This window comes from Phaethon aethereus (genome assembly GCF_964289735.1).
Source record: "Phaethon aethereus genome assembly, chromosome: 2".
In the NCBI taxonomy this organism is placed as follows: Eukaryota; Metazoa; Chordata; class Aves; order Phaethontiformes; family Phaethontidae; genus Phaethon; species Phaethon aethereus.
The window spans coordinates 136,468,785-136,484,443 of record NC_138582.1 but is presented as its reverse complement, the minus strand read 5'-3'; the positions used below and the strand labels follow the sequence as shown (position 1 = coordinate 136,484,443).

The following is a 15,659-nucleotide window of genomic DNA, read 5'->3' as shown; positions in this document are numbered from 1 at the left end:
TTTGCAAACCCTTGTTGTTTATAATTTCCATCTTCTTCTTTATTGCAACAGCACATTGAGGGATTTAAAGTGTTATTAGGATAGTAATTTGTGGTCTGGTGGGCTATGTGGGTGTTTTGCCCTTTTTTTAATGTGATACCAACTTGCATATTCCCTTTTATTTTAAAGAAACTGCTGGAATTACATGGAGAAAAGAGAACAGAATTTGTTTTGCCTTAAATGCCTATTCTTTTCAAATCCTTAATTAATTACATTTTGCTGCTTTGAAAAGACATCTGGTCATCAGAATGTAGGCTTTTAATAATGAAACTGTTTAGGGGGTTAATTATTTTTTTATTTAAGGATTATGTTCCTATGTAATTCCTTTTGTAGATATTTAGGAAGGAAATCACTGACCCAAGCAACTGTTTATGAGTCTCTTTTGCACATTGGTGTTAACTGCTCCTGGTAAATATCTTTCCTGTTCTGTTCCCAGCAAGTGAAATAAATGGCAACTAACAAAATAACATGACACTTTCTTGACAGTGAGTTAAGCTTTCTGTGTCATCAACATTTGTAAAGCAGTAGTGGGTGCCTGAGTCATGTCTGCGTGTACAGCCGATAAGACCAACAGACGAGACAACAGAATGCAAAAAATATTGGGAGGAGACAGGGGAAGGATTTGAAAGTGATGGAAAAAGTGAAGCTGGAAGAGAGGTGCTGAAAGAACGGGGAAACTATGACGGGTTATGGGGCAGAGAAGGGGGACTTAACCAAGAGAGACAGAAGAGAAGCAAAACTGAACCAGAAAGGTAGGAGAGGTGTACAGCAAAGAGTCTGAGGAGGAGTAAGAGGGAGGTGCAGGGAGAATGATCGCAGAAAAATAGTTAATAAAGGGAGGAGGGACAGGAGAGTTGCAGAGATGTATTAGAATATCAAAAGAATGAGAGGGACTGGGTGGAAAAGGACCACCCTGAAGAAGAGAGAATCTTAGCTGCAGTCTGCCATCCCCTCTCCGCCAGAGATTTATGGGAGGTGGTCTCCGCTCCTTCTCTCATCTCTAGTGCGGGTGTGTTAATACGACATTTCACTTGCAAATTTTAGATATTTCAGGAAAGCCTTTTGTTCGTTCTTAGTAGAGAAGTCTTATTAGCCAGTGCTCATGTATGCCTGGACTTGTGAAACGTACTGTAACTGAAATTATCCCTTACGATGAGCAGTCCCTCAACTGAAATTGTCCCTTACGAGGTCTGTTGCTGAGTGATTATTTTGGCATACTTGACAATTAGCTCTTAATTGTCCTTTTTCAGAGTTTCCATAGTAATTGATAGGTTTTTTTGTTCATCACTCTGTAACAACATCACAGATTATTTTTAATTAGGGTAGCTTGAAGTTAAGCTAATGATTTTTTTTTTCCCACTCTTTAAAGTTCAACACAAATATGACATCATATCTACATTGCTGTAACAAAAACTGGAAAAATTACGGGTTTAAATGGTGAGAGAAAACCGTACAAAAATCCCAGTGGTTGTAGGAGTTGAGAGGGAAGTCTTAGATTCTCCATCTATCTTCCAAGCAAGTCTAGGTACTTTTCTGGAAGATACAGTTTATCCAGGGAAAGAAGCGGGGCAGATTGAGCTCAGCAGGGAGATGGTGAGCTGCAGCACCAGTATGTGCTATGAAGGATGCTGTGAATGTCCCTTCTGCCCTGTGTGAAAGTATCTGAACAGACAGTGATCCCGTCTTAATTACGGTGCCTGTTGAAAATAAGTCCCGTGAGCCCCTTTTCACTTGGAAGGACATTGGACAATGTGCAGGTTAAGGACAAGAGACAGTGAGTTCAGAGATATTTGGAGAGAAATGGAGAGTATCAGAAACTAAATCCATTAGGATGTCTTTGATTTCTTGGGAGAAAAGAAAGGAAAAGAGCCCCCTTCTGTTTCAGCACTCAAATTGCTAAACTTGCATTTAAAAATAGCACAAACAAAGAACAGTGTGCAGAGATTCTGAAATCCATATACTGAGCTTAACAAACTTACAGAAGTGCCTCATTTGCTATAAAACATGATCTGTAGTATTTTGAAATAATGACTCCGTCTCCAAATTTAACATGACCCAATCTCTCTTCCTTACTTTCAGCTGGTTTCACATGTCAGCACTGAGTACAGAATAAAAAAGTCAGGATTGTTTCATCCATCCCTTTGAAAATAACAGCAGCGTACATCTCTGACATCGCCCTTGAGTATTTCGCTGTTGCTCTCTTGTACGCCGCTCCTCTGGGGCTCAGCACCAAACAGTGCACACTGTTAAGCATACCAAGGATAAATTCATTATACTCTCAATTTATTGCACTCCAAAGTATTTTACAACATGTGGTATGGTAAAGAAGAACCTTGAAGTAACTTTTTTGCCTTTTTCCCCTTGCCTCTTACACTCCCCACACTCACTTCCCAGCTACCTGTTCCTTCAGACACACACTGGCTTGGTTTTATTCTCAGTTTTGATAACTGCCCGTGGGATGCATTCAAGTTCAGTGACATTGGGTTTTTTGCTCTTTGCTTGGGATGTTTCAGCTAGCTCGACTTAACTGCGAAGAGCTAAGATTTATCAATTTGGTAGTGACTAATTTACATCCCGAGGAAAGTAAAAGGGTAAAACTCCTGTCTAAATGCTACTCATAATTTGCGTTGAGGGTGGGGTTTTTTTTGCATGCTTAAAAGTCAGCCAAGACGTAGAATAGAGAGAGACTGCATGAGAATGAACAGGCTTCAACCTTATATTTCCTCTCAGATTGTACATAGGCTTATTGCTCAGTTGTCTTCAGGACTATTGAATGGGTTTCATTCGTACCAGCCTAATCTTCATTATTGGCTTCAAGCTACTTTATGCTTTCTAGTGAGCTGCAGTTAAATCAGATTTTGTTACTGTATCAACTCTTTTTTGTTTGCTTTTTTTTTTTAATACAGAAGGCTAAATTAGCAATAATAATTTCCTTTGCCTTCAACCCTGAATGGGCATATATTGAAAAGTACAATGTAGTATTAAAAAAAAAAAAAACAAAACCACAAACCCTGGAGATAAATGAATGGCAGAATAAATAATTTATGCTAATGAAATTACTGCAATTAGTAGTTCCACAATGACCCTTTTAAAAGCCACAGCTGTTAATGTCAGGAAGTGCTGTCACCGCTGACCTTATCATAAGAGAAAGTGACAAATTGAAAATGCAGGGAAGACCAATCCTCAAAGAGGTCTGTTCGGGAACGATTAGTGTTTTCTGAAAACCAGTGTGAATTACAACCAGCTGCTCTCTGGCTCGGCGTGTCTCCCATGCTGTGCCATTTTGTTAAGCTCGATAACAATAGTTATTTTGCCCCATTGAGACAAGTTGTCTCGGGCCACTTCCAGCTCTACCGGAACCCACTTCTCCCCTCACTGATTTACAAATGAAACTGTTGTTAGAAGGCTTTTCAGGGCCGCTGAGTAGAGACCTCTCATAAGGATCATGTGTAAAGAGGTTGTCTTCCGCGAGGAAGAGCTGTACTGCAGGGTGCGTTGTGTGTCACAATGAAAAAAGAGAGAAAAAAACTGAAACACATTTCATCTGGAAGCCAAGCACTGCTTCAAATCTGCATAAAATGTCCATTCCTGCTGACTAGCCTTGCTTCTACAAACAATTTTGTTTTTAACACGAATTTATACTAGCTTTGCCTCAACTAATGATGTCCTGATTTTTTTTAATTTGTAAAGCAATTTATTTCTGCTTTCCCTAAATGCAGATCATTCTTTATTTAGTCCTTGTTTTAATTTCTGTTTTTGTAATCATAGGTGAAATAAGTATTCTTCTAAACTAGCTTTTAAAAGTCACAAGAAAATAATGAGGTTTCTTACTGAGAAAAATGGCAAGTCTTTCTGCATCAACCTGATTGTAATATTAATGATGTAGGCTTAAAACATTTAGCTGCATCAACAGCCACTCGTGAGCAATTTTCCCAAAGTTCCCTAAGCATTATTGACAATGCTTTGGTAAATTATGTGTGACTTTCCTAAGAGTTGGTGTAGCTCATTTAATTCGTATTAATTGATTTTTAGGCTTCCCTTGATTAATTGAACTGGGTTCGTCTTGTACAGAATGCAATAAATAATCATTAAAATGAGGGAGATGTGACTCCACAAATTATAAAGTTAAGTATGCTAGAAGTCATAGAGGACAAAATGGAAGTTAGTTACAGTGATGGAGTTAAACATGTTTTCTTAGTATTTCCCTGTTAATTTTGCATACCGTACTCTCGCTTAGGCATGTATATGCATATATTCTAGTAATATAGGTAGATAGGGTCATTTAAAAGAAACAAAAAAGATTTTGGGGGGTTTCTCATTTCACCTTTATCCTGGGGAAGTATACTTTAATTCAAAGTAGTGTAGTAGTGTTTTGTGCTTGCTAGTTCAGTTTTCAAAAAAATTTAGAAAAAGGACCGTTGAGCTTTAGTCCTGGAACTACCTCTCTTCTTGCTGTGAGAGGTGAATAGAGACAGGCATTTCACCGCTGCATTTTGCTCGGAAATACATGACTAAATGACCGTCTGGAGCTGTTTTAAATATGTCTAGCCTGTTTTGGCTATTATACGGTATGTGAAAAGGGTTTTCCACTCTCTCGGCTGCGTTTTCCTCCCTGTGATGAGAGAGGAGCCCCGCGCAGTGCTGTGCGGCACCCAGCGCAGCCCCCTGGGGCCACAGGGCCACCCCGGGGTCCCTGCTGCAGCGTGCCGAGGTGTGCTCAGAGCTGGAGGTGCACCTTGCGCTTTGATGCCCGGGTGGCATCTAGGGAAGGGAAGAGTGTCAACTACTTTTCTGGTCAAACACCCTTTCAAACTGATAGAAGGTCGCTTCAGCACAGAGATGTTGCTGATTTTCTGACATTTTGTGGTATGTAGAGAGTCAGCTTTCAGGAGCACTCCACGGTGCTCTAATCCTGCCCTCGTACCAGTTTATCTTAGTTTATCACTGACTTTGATGAGCACAGATAAGCGGGGACTTGTACAACTTCAAAAATCTGAATCATGGAGTCTGGTTCTGCTGAATGTAAAGTTAATGGCATAAATGTGCTTCACTCTGAATAGGAATTTGGTGATATATATAGGTATGTGGAGATCAATGTGATTAGAGCAGCCACTCTGTTGTATTTCTTTAACTTATACAGGATTTTTATTAGACAGGATTTCCAGAGGTGAAGTAGAAAAATCCATGTAGTATTAATTCTCCTGATAGCATTATAGTGACTGATTTAATCTCTGTTTTTAGCTTTTAGGAGCATTTATTTTAAAAAAGTATGTTGAAGCACTGAGCTTCTGTGGTAATGAAGACTTAATGAATGCCAGTGCAGAATTAATTAATTTATATGCAAAAAAGTTGGGGAAGGCTCATTTTGCTTTAATGTTTTTTACATGCTAACAAAATTATGTTTAGGGTAGACTGAAGAATAGTTTTGTGAACAAGCCATCCTTAGAAATGTAACCTTTTCTGACTTACATAGATATACTTAATTTTTGAAACATTTCTTTGCTCCTGTGTGTACATTTGTTCTTGTTCCTTGGGTATGTTCAGACACTCATCCAGGACTCCATTTACAATTTCATGGCTTATGCCCACACCAGTGTGAATATGCTGAGTCCCAAATACAATCATAATGAGAGACCATGCAATTAAACTGCTCTGAAGAGTTTTCTGGAGCACATCATGCTTTAGAAGATCCTCCCAGAGAAGAAAACCAAGGAGATGTTGGGACACATGGAGCACTTGGTGAATGGCATGCAGAAGCTGAAGGCAGCAGCTTTTCAGGTAAACTGTGAAAGTCACAACCTTTTCTTTCATTCTTTGTAAATAATCATGGTTTTATTGCTAATAAAATGAAGGTATTGCAGCATATTTTCATTAGGTTGATTAGTTGTGGGATGGCATTTTTGTGTTTCATTACCTGATTTTGGAAACTGGGGTTTATATAGAAGCTCTTTGGGCTCTTTATCTGTCTTTGGAAAGAGGACTCCATCCATTTGAGCAAGGACAAAGTCTAGAGGGACGGGGAATGTAGTGGGGCTACAGTAAAGGGTTGGGAGAGGAAGCAAGTGCCACAGTAAAAGCCAAGCCACGGAGAGAGAAGATGCAGTTCTCTACATGGGGGTTTTGTGCATGGCCAGTGACCAGCTGAGGGGTAACAAAGGCAAGAGGAACAAGTGTGGAGCCTTTCCCTCAGCCACTGTCACCTCCTTGTGGGGGTAGTGCCACTTAGCCCCCAGTCAGTGCTTCTGCCTACAGTTCCTTTGTGGCTGGTCAGTCCACAAAGACAGAAGGGAGGGGAAACTGCTCTGAAGCCTTTCCCCCACATCCCCTCTGACATGTGTTCCATAATCCCTTTTGCAAATGTTAAAGACAAGCCGTAACCCAGCAATTTCTTTATTGAAAACTCTGCATGTTTTTATAAACAAACGGCAAATGAAATGCTCAGTTGCAGTCTTTGCATAAAGTTGCACCTTTGTGCTACTGCATGAGATTAATAACGGGAGCTGGCTGGCTCATTCCCACCTTTCCAGCTGAAGACCTGCAAAAATAAATGGTCAACAGAAAAGGCTGACTGCTTTTTTTAAAGTCTATCTTTAATAAGACATCCCATGCTAGTAAATGATTAAAAATGTCTTTTTCTCTGAATTCTAATTTGATGATGACCAAAAGGTAATTTGACAATTTCAAGTGCTGCGTGATGCGCTAGCAGACAGAGCCACAGCTCCTGTCTAGCCAGGTACTTCAACACCGAGCCATTTTTGTCCTGCACTCCAGAGCTCTATGTAAGAATATCAAATGCAGCACCATTTAGGTTTTTTCAGGAAGAAAAAAGTCTGCTCAAACAAATTGAAAAATAAAGTGAGTGGAGAGATTTGGGATCTTTACAGTCATCTGTTACAATTCAGTGTAACAGCTTTGTCTTGTCATTTCAAAATGGTCCAATTTTGAAAAGGTAGATTTTGTAGGTTTTGTAGATTTCAGGAGCCCATGAAAGAACAGCCCTCAAGACCTTCCAGGTGATGAAAGTTTAAGCCCTCTAATATTTGTCTTCCTCTTATCACCCCGTCCAGGTCGTTAACAAGAGTCCCCTCTGGTTAAAATATAGCCTTCTATCATGAATAGCTGCCAGATAAAATGCTTGGAGGGATAGGATAAAAAAAAAAAAAAACACAAAACAAACATGTATTTGAAACAATTCCTTTATATGTGGAAAGCTATTGTTGCTGGATATTTTGATATGGATTGCTTGCCTGGCAGGCAATAAATTGCTATTTCAGCAAACAGGTAGTCCTTGTTCATCAGTCTCTGAGTGTGTCTTAACCTGTCAGCAAACCTCTGCTGGAATTATCTGCTCAGAGTGATTACTAAGTATTTTCCGTAATGTCCTTTCGCTTTTACATTTGCATCTTTGCTAGGTGCTGCAGCAGGGCTGCACCGCTGAGGCACCGGGTTACAAACACAACCTCAGCAGCTGAGCGGATGCTCAAACATCTGAGCATCTCAGGGGAGCTGTGGGGTCCCTGGCGGGAGCAGTTAGGCTGTTCTGATTAAATTCTTTATGTCAACAAAATTCTGTGAGCTACAAACAAGGAGGTGTCAAATGGAGACAAAACGAAAAAGGAAAAGACAGCACTTCTAGTACTGAGAAACACGAATTTTGGTTTTGGTTCAGCTTTTTGGGGCTCATATGGTGTAATCTTTCCAGAACCATACCTAATGACCCTTGCTCTCAAATAATGCATTACCGTTTTCCCTGTAGGTAGAAGATCTAAAATCCAAACTTGCTTCTCAAGAGGCAGAGCTGCAACTGAGAAATCAAGATGCTGAAGCTTTGATTGCTAAGATAGGGTTTCAGACTGAGAAAGTGAGCCAAGAAAAGGCCATTGGAGATGCAGAGGAGCAAAAGGTCAGTCTAATTCCTCCATTTAGTGCTATTGAGCTATATTTAGCACAAAATAAACCTTTTTAGGTGAACAGTTTTGAACTACTTCCTCTCCAGGGAGCATAAAGTCTAAAGAATTATTATACTTACACGTGTAACAGCATTTCACACCGTGATTACCACTTGACCTTTCTTTACATTATGCCTTTTCCCAACCTTTTAGCTGTTTTAATGAGATGAAAGAACAATAAATACTGAGCTCATTCAAGCATTTAATGGATGTGGATCTTGAGAATCAGACCTGTTTGTAATACAGTAAAGGTCAGAGAGTCATCTCTCAGCACTTCAGATTTCTAAAGGCTTTGAGGCTTTAGGTAAATTGAACAACTCAATTGATACAGAAGTTCATTCCAGTATCTCACAATATTACAAAGTGCAAACCTTGAATTTTAAGATTATAATAGCATTCCTAATAATATGTCGTCAGTGTTCAATCTTCTTTTTGCTCTCTGTTCAGCCTATTAACATCAGTTATCAACATCCATGTTGGAAACGCAGAAGTTTACATGCATTAGTGCTCACCACAGAATGAATAGGAATGCATAATTTCATCTGGATTCTAAAATTTTCACCTGCTGTTACAAGCATGTTTTTTTAAATAAAACACTAGCAGTATGGAACGTTGTAAACTGAAGTTCCTCTGCCTTCAATGTCCGAAGGGCTTATTCAGCTCTGGCATTTTGCTACGAAACAAGATGTACATTGTGTCACTTATCAATACTGCAGAGAGAAATTTTTAATTGACTCGTACTAGTTGTTAATGCCTTACTTTGAGCTATGGAAACTTCAAGTTGCCAAGAACTTTGTAAACAGTTTTCGGATACTGATCAACAGGGAAGAGTATGCTGTCTGAGCAATCAAAATGGTCTTTCATTCTCTTGTTTCTTAAAGACTTCTTATTATTAGGTGATATTTAATACTTTTCTAATGACCTTGTGTCTCATCCTGATTTTACTGAAGGAAAAGTGATTTTTGACATTGACGTAAGTGAAGACTGGATCAGGACCTTTTATTTCTCTGGATTATGCTAATTATGGCCTTCAGCCTTTTGCTGATCCGCATCTTATATAAGACTTAGAAATTTTTATGAAGTTTATAGTCCAAATAGTGCAATTAATTAAACTTGCACAAATTGGATCCCACAGCTCAACATCCTACCAACCACTTTTCAGTGGTGCTTTTCCTGTGTTAGTTCCATATGCTTCTGACAGGTTTGGATGATCAAAACAGACCCTTAACACAATTCTAATTACTTCATTAAGCAACTAGGTGAAACAGAGTGATTATTGTGGGATAATCACATCTTTGGGCCACTTTGTTTCAGGGATGAAGTTCAGAGCATGACACTAATGATTACCATACTCCCCTGTTCCTTGCTTTATTGCACTTCTGAAACGTTTTCATTGGAAATGAAGGTGTCATTTTGTGCTACATTAATCTAAAACTATTTCATAAGTCTGATGATGGTTGCTCAATATTTATCTTCTATAATTTTTGTTACCAAAAAAAAAAAAAATCAGCAAATGAGAATACATCTTCCAGCTAAGTAATTTGAGAATACTCTTCATAATTGATTAAAATTTGTCACCCTTTCAAAAATTATTTTGGCTTTCCTGGTCTATAGATTTCAAACTGGAATTTATATGGGTTTTTTGCGTTCTGCAACACTAAGCCAGTAAATGTCTTGGAGGTATTGCCTTAGTATTGCTAGAGTGAAGCATTACCTAAGAAAAGGTGAAGACTGGAGATCACTTTGGATCACACTCATCAGGAAAAGTGGGGTCAGTCTGGGTGCCCCATAAATGCAGCAGAGCTACATATCTGTGTGGTAATCAACGAGAGTCTGACTATGAACGTGACACTGCTAAGGTTTTAAAATAGTGGGCAGTCAATTTACTGGCCATTTGTGCGCTCTGAATGACGCCAGCCAGAGATGAAGATGCATATGCCATTGTGTTTTAAAATGGGACGCACCCCTTCAAAGGAAAAAACCATGCTGTAGGTATATGGGCAATCATGAGACTAGCTGAGGATTAGGAGTAAAGATGGATCCAGACTGACCAGCTGTTTTGATTTGCCTCCCTCAGCTGAACTGCACTCTTTATTTACATGGTATATTTGAGCCACTCTACTCGTGGCCTGATGGCTAAGGGCACGCTGCTTCCAGCTGTTCTACCAATTTAGCCACCATCGAAGAGCTCTGTACCATAGAAGTTATTGATGTGAAGGGGACTCAACTTCTGGAGACAGGGTTGAAAAGCTCCATCTCTTTGTGCAGGGAAGCAGATTCGAGAAATACTCTCCTAAGGCTTATCTGCAACCTGCTCTGTTTAATTTTTCCTCCCTTAAAAATATTATCTTGTCCCATATTTTCATTGGGCATCAGGAAACAAAGAATAACTAAGCATAAGAAAAAAGAGACAGAACTATAATGCAACTTGTGTGACTTAAATTAGCTGTTGGTTTTAATCGAAAACACAGTGTCACGTTAGAAGCACTGTTTACTGTAAATGTAATACTTGTTCACCTGGTCACATCTTTAAAAACTGTAACAGAAGGAGCATCTTGGCTGTTTTAAACTTGTGGCTCTAAGTTAATTTCAGTAACATGGTCTCAAACCATGTTAGAGAAAATATAAACCAAACCAAATCTGCAACTGTATATGCAGCTTTTAATTTAAAAATTATGTTGTGGCTAAGATGCAAATCAATGAATCTTGGGAATTTCATCCTAAAAGCTACCCTGGTTCTGTTCTGCACTTTTCTTTCACAAGAGATTGGGGAAATACTTAACTTTATTAGTATCTTGTCATTTGTAATGTAATGCATATTGATTTTTAATCTTTGTTATTTCCACGGACAGTGTCTGTGTGGGTCCCATGTAATAAATGTATACGTGGAAGGTGCCCCCAACAACTGTAGAAACACATTTTGTAAGGATATTAAATTCTTACAGAGGCCTGTTACTGCCAATGCACAGTGCTCGATCCAAGTATTAACATCTTGATCACTGTAATATCCTCTTTCGCTGTAATTAGACTTTGTTTAAGCAAGACCTGACACGAAATGAGCCTGTGAGATGACCGTGAGGTACAAAGTATAAAGATGAACCAGATATAACTGACTTGAGCCCCAGGCAATGTATCCTTAAAAAATTATATGATAATCTTCCAAATATGCAATTGCAGATGATACAGAACACCCTGCAGGGTTACTCCGCCAGATAAATTTGCACCAATGAAATCATAACCAGCTTTTAAACAGATAATTAAATCATTGCAGAAAGTTGGGGAGACACTCAGATTTCACTTAAAACTGATGCTAGCTGATGTAAAGTCACTGATCTAAGCCACTGTTAAGCTAAAATAAGAGTTTTGACAAATCTGCTTAGATTGGTATCTGTTTAATTTCCAAAGCTGAAATTAAGTAAGTGAAGTACAGTGTTTTCATATAGGGTATTTCCTTTCCTCCTGTTCTCTTCTTTGTTGAGGCCTATGGTTTCAGTCTTGGAACGGAGGAATTAAAACAAAGGCAACTTTACCAAAAGATGGAGGCTGGTTTGACAATTCCGACATATTTACCTATACCCCAAAAATGCAGTGAATGTTTTACTGGTTAGGGAAACCTGCAGTGTGTCGCTAGAACTGACCATTGGCTCCCTGGTATTTTCTCTGATTTTCTAAAAGGGAGCCCTTTAAAGGGGAGAAATGGGGGAGTGAGGAAAAAAAGGTCATAGATCTCAAAATCTTAGTGAAAAATCTTTGCTTTCTCTCCACCATACATCTCTTGTTTAGCTCCATCTTCTGCATTTGAGCGTAGATCATTAAATGCTTGCAGCTTACCTACTGAAATGGCATAAGCTATTGAGTTCTCTCCTGCCTTCAATAACTCCTCAGAAGTAACAGGCTACCCTAATATCCCCCAGCTTTCTTGTACAGATACCTTACCTGGTCTTCTCTTCTGCATTACTAAATCTCTCACCTTTGCATGCTAGAGTATTATATAGAGCCCTAAACACAAGAGTCCTTCTAAATTTTTGTATTTATCAGACAGTGATCTCCAGGTTTTTGTTGGCAACCAGGAGCATTCACTATCTGATGTGTCTTCACAAGCTTACAGGCTCCTTTTTTCAAAAGCACTCTTACAGACAGGTGATAGTTCACATCCATACAGACATGCTTGATCACAGTCTGGTAGATAGATACATCTACTAGAAGGACAGTCTTCATATTAGCAGTTTTTCAGCAAGAGATATTAAAAGCTTATCTAGAAGAAAAAAAAACTATACATAAATATATGTTACCCTTCTTACAGCTGCACCTCTCTTTTGTGTCCTTAGATATCAAGATGGCAAAGAAAGCGTTACTTGCAATATTTTGTGCTGTAGTGTCCTATGCAAGAAATTAATCGAGCATCACACAAAAACTGTAAATCCAGTACCCATTTGAAAAATGTGTGTGGTTTATTCTAGTCACACAGAAATGAACAGAAATTGTATAAAGCTGTTGCATAGTCCTCTCACAACATTGTGGTGGTAGTGTGTTGTCTTTCATTGTCCTGAAGGAGAGGAGGCTGTGCTAAGCAATAGTTAGTTAATTAACCTGAGAGGTTTAGTCTTACAAACAGTGAACTGGTGTTTGAGAGATGCATATTACTTTCACCATCAGCCTGGTGAGCACTACCAAAATTGTGTGGACGTGCCATATTTTCTTTAATAAGCCACAGGTAAAACATTTTTTTTTTAATCAGGTTAACTGCATGTATATTTAACATGATAAGAAGAAGAAGGCAAAGTCGTCAAGGCCAGAATCAGAGCAGCCTGTGAAGAAGAGAATTTGAAAAGTGAATATTTCAAGTATAAGCAATTTTTAGCAGATAGAGCACCAGTACCTGTTTCTTACTTTTCAGTTTGCAAAACTGAGCAGCGAAGGATGATGGAGGATATCCAGTTGTTATAATAACTCAGATAAAGATTCTTTGTGATGATACAGACGCTTGTCCGTAAGTATAAACAAAAAACGTTTCTGGTACACCAATCCAAAGCTATTCTGTTTCCTATTCATCACTTTTAGTCTCAGTGTGTTTTCTCCACAAAGGGACGAAGGGAATAATCAGTAGGTTTCCACCTCCTATCTCATGCTATCGTCCTTAAAAGGGCAGAGCAACATGCAGGGATGCTTCACGATTCAGAGCAGCAGGGAAGAAAGAAACTTCGTATATCAAATTTTCTCTCTGGAGCAATGACAATATATAGGAGCTTTACTAAAGAGAGCAGTGGTCGCCTTATGGAAGCCCTGGCACTGCAAAACTCAGCTGTCATTGAGGGTCTGGCCCACCAGCTCTTAGAATTATAGAACCGTAGAATGGTTTGGGTTGGAAGGGACCTCCAAAGACCATCTAGTCCAACCCCCACTGCAACGAGCAGGGACATCTTCAACTAGAGCAGGTTGCTCAGAGCCCCGTCCAACCTGACTTTGAATATTGCCAGGGATGGGGCATCTACCACCTCTCTGGGCAACCTGTGCCAGTGTTTCACCACCCTCACCATGAAAAATTTTGTCCTTATATCTAGTCTAAACCCACCCTCTTTTACTATGAGTATTTTTACCACAAAATAATTAGTAATAGTCTTCAAAGAGCTGAGAGTTGTATACTGGTAATCAGAAAGCTTATGTAGAACAAATCCACTGTTGTTGCACAACTCTGTACCTGTTCCTCTGATGTTTTTTCAGGTTAATCTTACAGAACTGAAGGCCTTCACGAACCCAGCAATGGCTATAACCAATGTTATTGCTGCAGTAATGGTTTTACTGGAGTATAAACGGAAAGTGCCCAAAGACCAAAGCTGGCAAGCTGCAAAATCCTTATGGGAAAGGTAATGAACAATGGGACATCATACAGTATCTGAGATGAGAGAGGAAAAGAACAGTTAAAAATGAGAGCCAGAGAAAGAGAAACTAAATCACAACTTCATTTTCTCACCGTTTGAATTTAGGAGCATAAGATACGACCCTGCGTTGTTTTTTTCTGCGTACCTTTGGTGGCAAACTCAAGCCAGCCTGAGCGCCACTGGGATTTATTAATTGCAAAAACAGCTGAAAAGTAAAAGGGAGACCATTTCATTATACTTATTCCCTCTCTGCCAAATTCCTCAAGTGAATCATAAAATTACAGATTGTGTTGGTGAGGGTGAATACTTCACGCTTTTGGTGGAAATAATATTTTTGCTTTCTACCGCATAATGTTTCAAAAACAATAAGCTAGTGCAGGGTTCCAGTTTTGCGTTTGTGCAGAAAGTAGGAGTTAGCTTCTGATTCTCCGAAATGGAAAAGGATTGATGCATTAGAACTTCTCTTTTTGTAGGTTGATGACTTCTTACAAGCTTTAATCAGCTATGATAAGCAGCATATTCCTCAGAATTGTGTGCAAGTCGTCAAGGAACATTACTTGAAGCATGCAGATTTTAACCCAAATTATGTTTGTGCAAAATCCTTTGCAGCAGCTGGTCCATGTGCCTGTCATCAATACAGTAAAATTAAATTTGGTATATATGTATTAGTTCCTCTCTTGTTTAGCCCTGGTGGGGGGAATTTGTGTTATTGAAGTTTTTTATTATTTTGGTAAGCTCAGCGTAGTGTTCTAGGGAGGATGTAACAGCAACGACAGATAAAGTAGGAAGTATTCAGTGCTTAACAGAACGTACGCATGTATTTATTTTTAGTAGAAAGTGGTAAAAAAGATATGGCTGTCCAGGACTTCTCCATTGTCATTATTATGCAACAGCTGCGAAGTATTCTTCTCCAGATGTACACGTTTCACTTGAAATGTCCGTCTGAGTCTGGCTGTCTGGAGTGTAAGACAGAGCTTATCACTTGTGATTGCCTTGAGCACCTGGCAGCAGGATTCCTCCATTCATCCTAGTCTGATGGCAGGTTATCATTTAATTACAAAATAGTGAAAAACGGATCAATTTTAGTTGAAATCTACTCAAGCTTAATGCCTGTCTGATTTCTACCTGTATTCTAAAACCATGAAAGTGATAAATATAAATTAATTTTAGTTGGAGAGTAGACCCCCTGAGAATGCATTCAGTTCTGCTTAAGATATCCTTATATAGACTATAATCAAAATCTCCTGTAGTCTTTAGGTCAATATTGAAAGAAATCTCTGCATGTCTCACTATTGTGTAGAAAGATGGCTCTAAAGCAAATATATGTAATGAGAGACTACTAGGATTATGTGAAAGTCTTCTATCAGGAGGCATTTGCAATTTTTGTAATGAATGTGAGACTATTTCTGTATTAGGTGATCTTGCAGTTCAGTAAGCCTCCAACTTTGAATCCAGTTCTGTCTTTTTATATTTCTTTACTTCCCCTTTCATCTCCTCATGAATTTTTCTGGAGTTGGTTAGCAGCAGTAGTTTTTTCTCTCAGCTATGCTCAGTACCTAGTAGGAAGAATTCTGCACCACAAAGTTACAGTTCCCTCTGCAGTTACCCGTTTGCTGTGTTAGGCCAACAGTTGTCACATTGTCATTTAATATGAATATTTTTCCTAATCACTTTATAAAATCCTTACTGCATGTTCAACCAGTCTTCCTTTTACAAGGCGGGAAGATCCAGTTAAAACTATTATTTTCCTAACTGATTCATGCCATAGCTGATCAGCCTGATGAACTTTTTT

The 15,659-nt window shown here is 39.0% G+C and overlaps 1 protein-coding gene across 1 annotated transcript in view; it reads left to right on the top strand.

The window, feature by feature from the left end:
* The window catches only part of DNAH11 (dynein axonemal heavy chain 11), a gene marked incomplete at its 5' end in the record, with an annotated part of 158,846 nt that overhangs the window by 95,037 nt on the left and 48,150 nt on the right, over positions 1-15,659 (top strand). The window contains 6 exon segments of the mRNA XM_081996498.1: positions 5,698-5,721; positions 5,725-5,817; positions 7,796-7,942; positions 13,710-13,805; positions 14,341-14,492; positions 14,494-14,521. Of these exon segments, the coding sequence (XP_081852624.1) occupies positions 5,698-5,721; positions 5,725-5,817; positions 7,796-7,942; positions 13,710-13,805; positions 14,341-14,492; positions 14,494-14,521 (540 nt within the window).